General features: G+C 38.8%; 1 protein-coding gene across 2 annotated transcripts in view; it reads right to left on the reverse strand.

Annotated features, from left to right (window-relative positions):
- Positions 1-3,047: 3,047 nt before the first annotated feature.
- Positions 3,048-13,172, reverse strand: part of LOC134804844 (L-lactate dehydrogenase) — a 31,826-nt gene continuing 21,701 nt past the window's right edge. For both annotated transcript variants that reach the window (XM_063778124.1, XM_063778123.1), the window contains exons 3-7: positions 9,959-10,076; positions 9,449-9,573; positions 9,122-9,344; positions 8,616-8,857; positions 3,048-4,758 (exon numbers count right to left, since the gene is read on the reverse strand). In XM_063778124.1, coding sequence (XP_063634194.1) covers positions 4,594-4,758; positions 8,616-8,857; positions 9,122-9,344; positions 9,449-9,573; positions 9,959-10,076 — 873 coding nt within the window. In that variant the 3' untranslated portion in view covers positions 3,048-4,593. The remainder of the gene's footprint in view (positions 4,759-8,615; positions 8,858-9,121; positions 9,345-9,448; positions 9,574-9,958; positions 10,077-13,172) is intronic.

Raw genomic sequence — 13,172 nt, forward strand, 5'->3', positions numbered from 1 at the left:
TAGTACCTACCCTACATTCTGCCGCCTACAAACGGATTTAAGGGATAAATTGTCAATATCCCTAACTCGAGAAGTAACAACATAAAATCTGAAAATGTATAACAACTAAAAGCCGGTCTCTCTCTTACTTTGATTTCTCTTTTTGCATGGTTGGTGTACTTACCTATTATTTAGGCTGGCGACTGAAGATACGTTCAAATGTTGGGTAAACCGCATGTGCTTCCTAGATCCATAATTTCCCTTGGGACTATAATTGGACAAATACTAGTAGTTCGCCCCGAACTGAGAACTCGCGGTTTGGCAAAAATTATATAGAGCGATTTTGTTGCACCTACTTACTCGTATAGTGCGACATAAAATAGTAGAAAATAATTTTTAAGAAAAATAAACCGGCTTCTAAGGTGGTAAAACCACCCACTTTTCTAGTAGGTAGCATTTCGTTTCTGTAAGGGTCGTAGTTTTAGCCTAACGAACCCACTTCTGTGATAGCAGTCGGTTCTGTGAGGATCGCAGTTCAAACCTAACCTAACCCACTTAACGGGGCGGTGTACGGGGGTTTGAGCGGGAGGGGCTAGTAAGTTTGGCATCATTATGCTTTATAAGTACCTACATTTTATGGTAGGTAATCATAGTGGTTTATTTAATTTAGGTATCAGTGGTTTTCCGGGTCAAGGTCCGAGTCCGGGTCCAGTTCCGGGTCCAGGACCAGGTCCAGGTCGAGATCCAGGTCTAGGTCTTGGTCCAGGTCCAAGTCCAGGTCTAGGTCCGGGTTCAGGTCCAGATAAGAGCCCGGATCCAGGTCCAGGTCTGGGTCCAGGGCCAGCTCCGTCAAAATCGAAATTCGAAATCGCCAAACGTGTACTATACGTCGTTGAAGAATTCCGTTCTGATCATCATTAGCAGCTCCACTTCATCAAATGCGACAGTTTTTAATGAAAATGCTTGATTATCTGATGAAAATACAAAAATATCTATACGCATGCCTTTAAGATTTGAGGAGTACCCTCGATTCCTCATGGATCCCATCATCAGAACTGGGTTATGACAAAAACGGGACCAATCTGTATGTATATACATACAATCAAATGACGGAGATACGGAGTAACTAACATTAAAAAAAAACCGGTCAAGTGCGAGTCGGACTCGCGTTCCAAGGGTTCCGTACATTACCCAATTTTTAACAATGTATTTTTTTATGAAAAAAACGCAAGTGAATTGCTTTTAAAAAAACCCGTAGGATCCAGATCCAGGGATGTTGCGGATGCAGATTTTTTGACATCCGCGGATGCGGATATTTAAAGCCTCACATCCGCGGATGCGGATGTCAAGATTTGGTACTTAAAAAACGTCAAATAGGTATTACATTTTTATCATTTTGATTTAAAAAAACGAAACGTTTTTGTAGCGGATGCGGATGCAGATGCGGATGCGGATGTTCCGCGGATGCGGATGCGGATGCGAATATCCGCAATATCCCTGGTCAGATCAAAAACTAAGTAATTAGTACTCACGCCTTGACTGCACATTTCTAATAGGTTTTCCTGAGAACTATTTTGCATATTTTTTCAAAATTTTGGACCCAGTAGTTTCGGAGATTAAGGGGGGGGGATGGTAATTTTTTGGCTATTTTCTTAAATAACTTCTAAACTATTTATTTTAAAATTACAAAAAAATATATATTTGACTTTCTTAAAATGAGCTATTTCATTTGATATGTAACACGATAAGATAGTTTAAAAAACATTTTTTAATTTACTCATTTACCCCCCAAAAGTGGCCGCCATGATTAAAATTCATATTCTTTAAGTCTTTGGGTCACGAATTTACATATGTGTACTAAATTTTAACTTAATTGGTTCAGTCGTTTTGGAGAAAATGGGCTGTGACAGACGGACAGACAGACAGAGAGACAAACGCACGAGTGATCCTATAAGGGTTCCGTTTTTTTTCCTTTTGAGGCACGGAACCCTAAAAACACACAATCGAATTGATAACCTCCTCCTTTTGAGATTTGGATGTCGGTTAATAAGCGCGCTACTTTCTACGTAACTGTCGTAAAATGCTTACACATGGCAACAATTTTGTATGGACATTTTTGAATTCCATTTTATTTAATTTCTACTATTTTATATCGCACCATAGGCGGCATTGGATCCAAAATCGCGTGGATTTATTGCAAGGTCTGTGGAGCCCTTAACTGATAGATTTAAGTGGATTTAAGTCACCATATAGATTAAAATCTGTGGTAAGCCGAAATATTTCCTGTCAAATGTCAAATACCTATATTATGTTTATTTTTATCTTGCTAATTATTTCAAAATGGTAAATTATAAACGATATTATAAAAGTGTAAGCTGAGCACTTTCATTTGATACCAAACTCGACCATACTTTCTTGCAAATAAAATGACCAGAATAGCAAGCCCCCTCACAAACAGTTTTTGGCCTTCTAAGCTCTTCTAGCTCAATAACCTCTTGATCGAGCCTGCTCATAATTTAATGACTATAAATATAATGCCCTCGACTACATGTTTACCCAATTTCATTAAAATTAGAACAAATTTACTTTAGTTATTGAGTATCAAACTATCTTCTGACAGTTCAGCTTAAAAACATCGAAGTGCCGGGACGTGCCGCTAGCCAGCCGCGTGTTCAAAGTTGAATGTAAGAACTTCGTTCGCTTCGCTCACTCGTTCGATCATAATTTTAGGAGGATAGGCATAGTTTAGTCCAAAATTACGTTAGCGGTTGATCGATGTAAATTTAGCATGCACGTGCACATGTAAAATAAAAAGTTGTTTAAGATTTACCTACATTTATTAAAATGCCTTGGACAGATTTGGAACTTAAAATTATAATACAAACTTAATGATATAAATACTGCAATCAATACACGTTTTTCACACTTGTCACCTTGACTACTTAGGTTTTACCAAACGTACTAGTACTAGATTTGAAAAATGTACAAAAATACTGATAAAATAATAGATCATGCTTATAGTATCAGTTAGCATAGCATTAGTAGTTAGTTTTAATTAACTGGACATCAACTTGTGGCAAAAATGATTTACTATAAATACATGGTTACACAATACAAGCAAATACAAGTACCTATCTAAGATAAAAAAATCAGTCAACCGACTTCATGTACCTACATATTTAAATTGTGAAATAAAAGCTTGTTAAAAATATATAGGTAAGTACTTATTTATGTATATAGGTAGGATAGTTTTATAATTCAAAGGATTAATTGTAATAATTTCATACAAATATATAGCGATTTTTGTATACTTACGACTTGTTGTGTGTTAACGATCTGTTTATTATAGGATATATTGGTAACAATTGAATATTTAGGTGTAATAATATTATATTAAAAACAAATATCTTTACTTGTTCATACATCTGATCTTAAAACAAATTTAATATAAATACATTTAGGAATTTAGAGAGCCATTACCAAATTATAAATCGGTTGATACTTAACAAGCCCTGCCCCTGAAAAAACCTTATGTGTAGGTATGTAAGGATGTAAAAAATATTTAATCCTTTGATCCCCACGACATTTTATATAACACACTAGTACACTTTATTATAGCGTATTACGGTTCATTGTATACTGTAACCTATGTGTGCCATGACATGACAGACTGTGGCGATCAAAAAGTAAAATATGTACTTACAATTTTGTCAAACAATGACGCGGCAATAGGAGCTCAATTTTCCTGTAGTAGTAATCTTAGTAATTTACAGGTTGAATAGCATACCTACTAAGATAATTTATTATGCCACCACTTTATAATACTGATCAAATTAAAAGGTACCTACACCACTAAATAAAAATAATGATTTCAAAATATGCGTAATAAAGCACAATACGATCACTTTAGATTAAATAAATACAAACCTATACGCATGGTAAAATAGATATATGTACCTATAGTAATTTAGTGATATCACTCTCATCGCCCTTTAACTCTCAGTTACACATTACTACCTACAGTTAGTTGTCCCCGTGATAACAACTGGCTGGGAATGTTTCCTTCCCAGTTGTCCCCTTTTCCCAGGTGGGACTTTGTCTCCCAATAGGCGCTAAACTTTAGCGGCTAAAGGATGCATCCGCCTCAACTACCTGCGCCTGGTGTTAAGTTTTGACTGTACTTACCAAAATAAACAAAATGCGTCCAATAGGTATGTATTACAACCCCTAGTAAGTTTGAAAATATCTTTGGTATCGATTTTTAAATTCCCTGTCCACTTATAAGAGCAGTCCAAAAATATATCGGTAGAATACCTAAATGTAATGCTGTATATTTTTACTATATTCTATCTAACTAGACATTTATTTCGCGTACAGCAGTTTGTTAAGTAAGGCAATACGTTAGCATTAGGTGTCTTAGCGCCTACTAATCTATCTAGAACCTAAGCGTCTCAGCTAGCAGTGCAATTCATTTGAACTAGGCAAGGTAGGACACTTATATAATGCATTAGTAAGACAAGTAAGAATACGTAAAATAATTAGTAGGTATTTTGCATTGCTCTAGTCTAGTTTATAAAGTGCGTTACTCCGCACTGAGGATTGTTGGCAGTAAGTTTAGAAGTTGATGCCGGCCTGGACCTTGGCCATGAGCGCGGCGGAATTGCGCAGCTCGGCCGCCTCCTCGTCGGTGAGCGGCTGGCGGACCACGTCGCACACGCCGCCGCTGCCCAGCACGCACGGCAGTGACAGGAACACCTCCTCCTCCACACCATGCTCGCCCTAAACTCAACAAAATTGGGCTTGTTAAAAAAAATGTGACAATTGATCTATCTTTTTTTTGCGAGGATCAAAGCCTATACGGGACAAAATACATTCAAACAATATAAAAGTTATACGAGTACCTACTCGTAGTCTAACGCAGGCAACGCATCTAAGCTTTAGTTAAACGGTAGGTCTTAATAGCTTCGTACATATAAGGGTCAATTCATAACTGTCAAAATTGACTTCTTAACTTACCTACAGCGACTATAGAATTAGAAAGTTAAGTAAGAGTAGGAAGGTACAAACAGCAACACTTCTAACTGTACATCGGTGGTCCTTATTCCAAATGGCATAAGGTCCAGTGATGTACAGTTAACAGACAAGAGTACAAGAGTCAAAACCTGATATTCGTGCTCGAAGCTCGAAAGACCTGGGGGGCGATTTTTGAAATTCGATCGCTCGATTTCGTCACTCGAAAATCGGTGGAAAACGGCGAAATGCTAATTTTTGAAATACGAGCGATAGAAATTTAGAAATAGAAATTTTAGTTTACTAGCTCGCACCAAAAGAGTTATTCAACGACTGCAAAATGCCTGCGCACGTTTTTGCTTCCCGATACCACCTCGGTCACACATAAGTCCATACCTGAGTACTAATAAACTCTTAAACATGAATAGTAGACGCATTCTACATTTTGCGACGCTCCTGTTTGGTATTTGTAACAGTAAAAAGCCGGTGTACTTATTTGAGAAATTGACCATTTATCATCACATCAGACGTGGCCCCAGACTACTATGCCCAAGGCACAGAACCGCTGCATTCCGTGGCAGCTTTCGTTACGCCGCCACGAAGTGCTGAAATAATATTCCGCCACCAATCCGACAGAGCAGTACTATTGGTTCCTTTAAATCAAAACTAAAAGCGTACCTAATGGACCTACAAAGTTTTGCTGCCTGAAGCTAAATATATTTAAAAACTCGATCCCGTCATTATTACCTATTTTGCACCTTAGTTATTCACCAGTTAAGTAAGTTATGTATATTTATATATAATATATATTTGATGTATATATTTATAATAGTATTAAATATTATTTATTCACGTCGTCCACGTGTCCCGCACTATGCTGTCCCGCACACTCCGCTGGCTCCACAGAAAACCAGCGCCATTGACCACGCTAGTCGTGCCAGCTGCATTGCTGAGTGGAGACCATTTCGGCTTCACATCTCTATTTCCACTGTTTTGTTTATCTTTGCCCTGTGCTTGTATATAGATGTGTTATTTGTATTGATGTGTTGTCTGTATAAATGATTTCTATTCTATTCTATTCTAAATTTAGAATCGAGTAGTATTGACCACTCGTTTTCAATTCTATTAGTAGAATTTTAATGCCTAGTAGTGGAGATATTATTGAACGAAATGCACTAAATCGAGCGGTCGAATTTCAAAAATCGGCCCCCTTAAGTATATATCTATGTAAGGAAATATTTAGGTACAAAAAAAATGCTTTATGGACCTTGAAATAAATACCTAAGTACCTAAAACATTCATTGAATTGTAGGAACCATTGAACTGAATATAATATGGTATGTAGACCCACCAACATTTTCTAGTATTTATTTATTTATTTATTGTGAGAGTTTCCATTTTTTCTGTCCATAAAATTTAACAATGTGAACACTTAACGCGACTGCTGCTAACATATTTAACGCAACTGGATCACAAACAATGTAGAGACAATGAAGAAGCAACTACCTAAGTAGGTACCTATAGTGTTCCCGGAATAAACATTGTAAACTTGGCATTTATGTCGTTGTTTTAGGTAGTTGAAGCGCGAATCGCAGTGTGTGCTAGTCGAAGCGCGTACGCGTAGTGTGCGTAGGTACTTATATTAAACTTTGATCACAAAATAAGATTAGCTGCGTCAATGTCAACAATTTTATTGCTCTTTTCACGAAAAACTTTGCCAAGATAATATTAATAGAATTAGAGGTTATTGTACCTAAGGTAAACGTACTGGTGCTCGACGGGGTGCCCCTTAATACGCCTAACATTAATTGTCATAATATGAATTCGCATAACAGATTTGGCATAACATAATTGTGCATAACATTGAACAGGCATAATATTAAAAAAGCATAACTCTTATTGCGCATAGTAATGAATACGCATAATTTAAATATGCATAACATTATACACTATAACTTTATTTGGCACAATATGAATTAGCATAATTTAATTAGGTTTTAGAAATAATTTTCATATTTTGATTTTTTTGTGCAAATTTTTTAAAGTGCATTTTAGACCTATTTTAGTGATTTTTTTTTATAGATAAAAAGTTAAAAACTCAGGATTCGATTCGCTGAAGTCCCTAGAGAAAGGCTGCAAGATTGTTAATTAAATTTTTGGCAACCGTATTGTGATATTTGTGATCTGAAAAAGCGCTACTTTTTTCTCTGAACCTACTGAACCTTAATTCGAGCCGCTCGCTGTCTACATTTTTATTAATTTGCCTTTTATATTTATACCATTTAATAATTATGCAAAGTCACTTTATATATTTATCCCAAGTCATCGTTATGGCAATTTACGTTATGCGCATTGACATTATGCGTACTCAGTTATGCGGAATAATTTTATGCGATGTAGAAGTTATGCCAATTTGAACTAGGAGTATTACGTTATGCGAATTAATATAGACCCGCTCGACGCGGTCCCAGTACATGTCATCTTGAAACTTAACTCATTCTCAATAGAGGTGACAGCAGGGTGTCATCTATTGGGCATTAGCATGTCGAGCACTAGTACGTTTACCTTACTCGTGCTTTGAAATAGGCGCTGCTAGTGGATCAGATACTCGTACGGTCAAGGAATTTAATTTCAGTAGGTACCATTTTGTAACTTGTCACAGTGACAATAGTAATAGGGGGTGGTGCTGGGCCTAACATACGGTGTTGCATGAACAAGAGATTTCCTTTGGCAGGATTGGTCCTTAGGACCCAAGGATGGATTCAAGAAGTGGAGCCACCGAGATTTTTGATGTAAATTTTTAGGGGGGAGGCTCTCAACTTGATCTTGATATCTGTATCATTTAAGCTACTAGGCCAAGTTTAGTAACGTTTTCTTATAAATCGGGGGTGCCGAATTCATTTCTGATATCATAATGACACCATCCCGAAGTAAAAACACATAAAATATGAAAAAAATACTTTTTTTTAATTCCTCTTCACGCTTAAACTGCTGAACCAATTTAGTTAAAATTTGGTACATAGATAGTTTGAGTCCCAAAGAATAACATAGCGAACTTTTAATCTCAAAAATCATCCTTTAAGGGTGTGAAAAGGGAGGAGGAAATTTGTATGGGGAATCAATAACCGCTGAACCGATTCAGATAAAATTTGGTATAGAGATAGTTTGAGTGCCGGGGAAGAACATAGGATAGTTTTTATTCCTAAAAAAATACCTTAAAAATGAAAGGTAAGGGTGTAGGATTGAATGGGAAATCAATAAACGCTGAACCGATTTCGATGAAATCTATGTCTACATCTTTGATTTAGTTGAAAATTATACTAAACTTGACTTAGAACCTAAACTTAAAGAATTATTAACCTCAGACGTCGCAGACGCTTAAAACCCCCCCCCACCCCCCACCTGCATCAAAAATTTGGGTGGCTCCACTTCTTAAATCCATCCTTGGGGCCTAAGGACCAATCCTGCCAAAGGAATTCTCTTGTTCATGCAACGCCGTGGTTGACCTTTTTATGCTCTGAGCACACTCAACTATAAGAGGTCCATAGCGACTTACATATTGATTGTCACTGAAACAAGGTACGAAACGGTATGGAAATTAAATTCTTTGACTGTTATTAATTTACCTTGATGTAAGTAGAAACGGCATGGATGCTCATGGCGTTGGTGAGGATAGCGCGAGCCAGCTGCGAGAGCGAGAGGCCGATAGCCCACGACGTGTAGCCCTTCAGCTTGATGACCTCGTAGGCGCTCTTCACCACCGCGCCGTGTGTGTCCTTCCAGTTCTCGGGGTCGGCGTCGGTACCGATCTTCGGGTTCAGGTCGCTGAGCCGGACGCCGGCGATGTTCACGCCGGACCATACCGGAACTGTAAATAAGTAGGTACGGTTCACAACTTTATTGCTTGGGTTGTATGACTTGTATGTTATATACAACATTCAGGAAAACTTTTTAGTGCTGCGTGCTATCGTTTTAAAATGATAAAAAAAAATTACAATGTAAGTACCTACTTATGGTTATAACTTTTTTTTAACATGTAGTAGTCAATAAAAACGTGAGTGTAATTTCAGAACATCTTCTCAATAATTCCACATGTTTTTTTTAAATAGAACATATATTTAAAAATTGTAACCGCTGGAATCCCCGTGTTCGCCGATGATGTACCCGTGGCAGGAGGTGGTGGCGACGCCAAGTTTCTCGGAGAGCAGGTAGCGGAAGCGCGCCGAGTCCAGATTGGTGCCGGAGCCGATGACGCGGTGCTTGGGCAGCCCGCTCAGCTTCCAGGTCACGTACGTCAGGATGTCCACCGGGTTACTGGCGATCAGGAAGATCGCGTCCGGGCTGTACTTCACTAGCTGCATCACAAGTAAACAGGTCATTGGATAGGAACTACCTAAACGTAATTTAAAATAACTGGTTCATTAACACTAAATATATTGTAGATAAATGTGTATCGAACCGGAGGAATGATGTGCTTGAGTACGTCGGTGTTGCGCTGCACCAGGTCGAGGCGGGTCTCGCCCTCGCGCTGCCGCACGCCCGCCGTCACGATGCAGATCTTCGAACCCGCCGATATCGAATAATCTGTATCATAAATCATAATAATGTCCTTATACACACATGAATAACTACCTACAGTTAAGTTCCAAACGATGTTATGTTATATATACCTATATGTATAAATATTGTTACAAGTAAATAAGTACATATGTAGTTACGGAATGAAGTTAGTACTTTGTAAGTGTCTATAATAAAGATGATATGATGTTCGCCCACGTCAGCAATAAACTGAGTTACCGACTAGAACCTAGTTGCCAACATATTTAGGTATCATCACAATCACAAGCCTTAATACACTTTTGTGGATCAGGCAATTGTTTAAATTGATCTAATTTGAACCAACCCAAATCGGACCAAGTCAGAAGCACGCAGTTAATATGGAACATGAGCAAGTGTGTGTGTATCTCACCCTTGCTGGCCTGTATCTTGGCGTTCCTCATGAAGGCGGAGCCGTGCTGCAAGTCCATCATCTCCCCCTTCAGCTTGTCTTCCATGACGTCCACGAGCGCCACATTGTTGGTCACGCCCTGTACAATTAAACTTAGTCATCAATTTTGTGAGGAAATTCGATGATTAACAAGTTTTTTTTTGTCGATTCATTTTTTTACATAATGGCGGAGCCATACATTTATTGAGTTTTAAGACTTTTAAACTATAGGTACTCGCGAGGTCTACAGCTCACAGAGCCACTAGTTCGGTAGGTAGTGTTTTCCTTTATTTCAAACATTGTGACAATAAATTAGCTTAAGCTTGAAAACTGCAACTGCATGTGTAGATAGAATTAAATGGTGTTTCTTACAGTAGGTAGGATTGAGAGAAAAACTGTTATTATTTCATCTTAAATATACAGTTTTACATGTTTTATTGTTTTCTAAATACACATTCATCGCAAAAAGAAAGTGAAGAAATAAAAGAAGCGTTTGCCCGAGATTCCCAGACGTCACAATAAAATAGACAGCCTGCAGGGAGCGAGCGGGCGCGCCAGCTTGCGATACTTCGGAGAGCTCCGTTTATGTGTCGTTGAACGTGAAGACGTAACAGACGGACTTTCGTATTATTATATTGTATAATACAACTAGTAAGTAGGTTTACCTATACTAAAACAGGTAAAGTGTGAGTAAATAAAAATATGAACGGTAATGTTTTTGTCGGAGCAGAACTGACACTGACTCAGATTGCGTCGTGTAAAGTTACAGGCAAGCCATTACAAATAACTGAACACATGACGCACACGGTAGGTATATTATAATTAATACACCTATGCCATCCTTTGCGGTAGAATGAAATGGATAAAACAATAGGTAAGTACATGTTAAGTAATACAACTAGTTTTTTGTACTCTCCATATTAAGTACCAACCATTTTTTTTTTCATGAAAAACTAGGTGTAACTAAGTATTGCACATATTTTTGCGCGAGATCTCAGTTTAAGGAAACAGCTAGTATAAAATGTATACCTAGGTAATTCCTCATTGAGTAATATAAATAGGTACCTATTGAGTATAAGTTAATTAGGTAGGTATAATAGAGGTTATATACCTACGCAAATAAAATACAATGTAATGTATTGTACAGTAGAATCCGCTTATAATGACATCGAAGGGAAGTGACAAATACGTCATACTAAGTGGATGTCATATAATTACATATAAAGCATAGTTTATTAACTTCTTCTTTTTGTTAATTTTTCCAAATTAATCTTAAATTCCTTTGTGAGAGATGAGTTTTATTAACCCTGTACCAATTATTAACTTGTTACCGAGAATCAAAACTAAAACAATTTACACGTCACGCACGCACCAACGTCCTCGCAGGGAAAGACGTGGGGACGGCCACGAAAACCAGCTAATGTGTCAGTATAACCGGACATAATTTCATAAATATAGGTTTTATAGGTCATAGTAGGTATAGTTTGTAGGTTTCTAATAGAGCCTGACGGCTAATCCTATTGTCTATTATTAAGTAAAACCGCACGTGCTACTCCCTCAAAAAAGGGTCTTAATTATTCTATTTGGCACCTGAGCGCGGGCTAGTCCAACGCTCAAAAAAACAGTGTAGGTGCGCTCTCCGATAACGCGCCTTTGTTACGCATCTCGATGACACATTTTAGACTGGTTCTGTAGCGTTCGACTCGCCGGCACTCAGTAACCAGTTTATGCAGGTGGTTGTGGCACGTGGCACGAGCGGGTTTACTTAACAATATACAATAGGATTAGCCGTCGGGCTCTATTACAAAGCTACACACTATAAGCGGTTTGTCACTAGAAGGGAAGTCATCTTATCCGAATTTGTCACAAAGAGTTTTACATGAAAGCCAAACTTCGCACTGTAATTTCGTCATAGTAAGCGGTTGGTCAGTATAAGCGTAGTCATAATAAACGGACTCGACTGTATACCCCATTTCATTTACCATGGCGGGATTCCACTTGAAACTGCACAAAGAGAACCATAATGTTGACCTACTTATTGTTTAACAATTGTTTTACGAGCTCTGCTAATCAAAGCCAGCAACTCAGCATGTGATGACAAAAAAAGTATGCCGGGTATCTCTTTTGTTGTCACTACTCGTATTGTTTACGCCTAATGACCGGCTCAACAGATTAGGGTCCGAGCCCGAGAAAATCACCTGAGATAATCCATACTACACTCGCGATCAAAAAAATCGACTCTAGCAACATTTTTTACTTTTGGTCGTTTTTCCGGAAAGCGGGAAATATTTAAGTGAATGCAATTTTATTACGAATTTATTCAGCTACAAAAAACAGTAGAAGACAACGATCTCGCTTGCGTAGTTTTTAGGTTATTGCAGTTTTTGTACAAAATGGCATTTTGCATGGTTATGATATGCACGAGTTGTGCCCCCTTGAGACCAATAAAAACCGGTGTAACCGGTTATTTCTTATCAGTCGCTTATCAGAAGTTGACCAGTGCACATCTCCTAGCAATCTTTCACCGGAATCACCTTGGAAAAATGGATACCACCGAAGCTGAAGCCGCCGAAGTCGTCGCCTTGGTGAATCGAGGATTCTCGCAGCGTTCTGTTGCTGAGCAGCTGAATTTAAGGCAGTCTGCTGTCTCCAGAGTTTACCGTCGGTTTCGTCGATTCGTGGAACCTTAAAACGGAAACAAGGATCTGGTCGTCAGCGGTGCACAACGGAGAGGGAAGACCGCTTCATCGTCACCTCCAGTCTTCGCAATCGCCACCGTACCGCTGTTGCCATCCAGCGAGACCTGATGCGGAACCGGGTTGTGCCTGTTAGTACTCCAACAGTTCGGCGAAGACTCAAGGAAGTCAACCTTACCCCAAGAAGACCTGCTACTGGGCCCAAACTGACTCAGAGACATCGGGACGCTCGGAAGGAATTCGTGGCGACCTACGAAAATTGGACCTACGACCAATGGAGCCGCGTACTCTTCAGCGATGAGTGCAGAGTGTGTCTCCATGGCAGCGACAGAAGAGGACGGGTGTACTGAAGACCTGGAGAGAGGTTCGCCCAGTGCTGCTTCGCTTAAACAGTCGCCTACGGTGGAGGTTCCGTCATGATGTGGGCGGGGATTTCCATGGAGGCGACGGTTCCGAGCGTCCCGATGTGTCTGAGTCAGTTTGGGCCCAGTAGCAGGTCT

This window comes from Cydia splendana, chromosome Z (assembly GCF_910591565.1).
Source record: "Cydia splendana chromosome Z, ilCydSple1.2, whole genome shotgun sequence".
NCBI lineage: Eukaryota > Metazoa > Arthropoda > Insecta > Lepidoptera > Tortricidae > Cydia > Cydia splendana.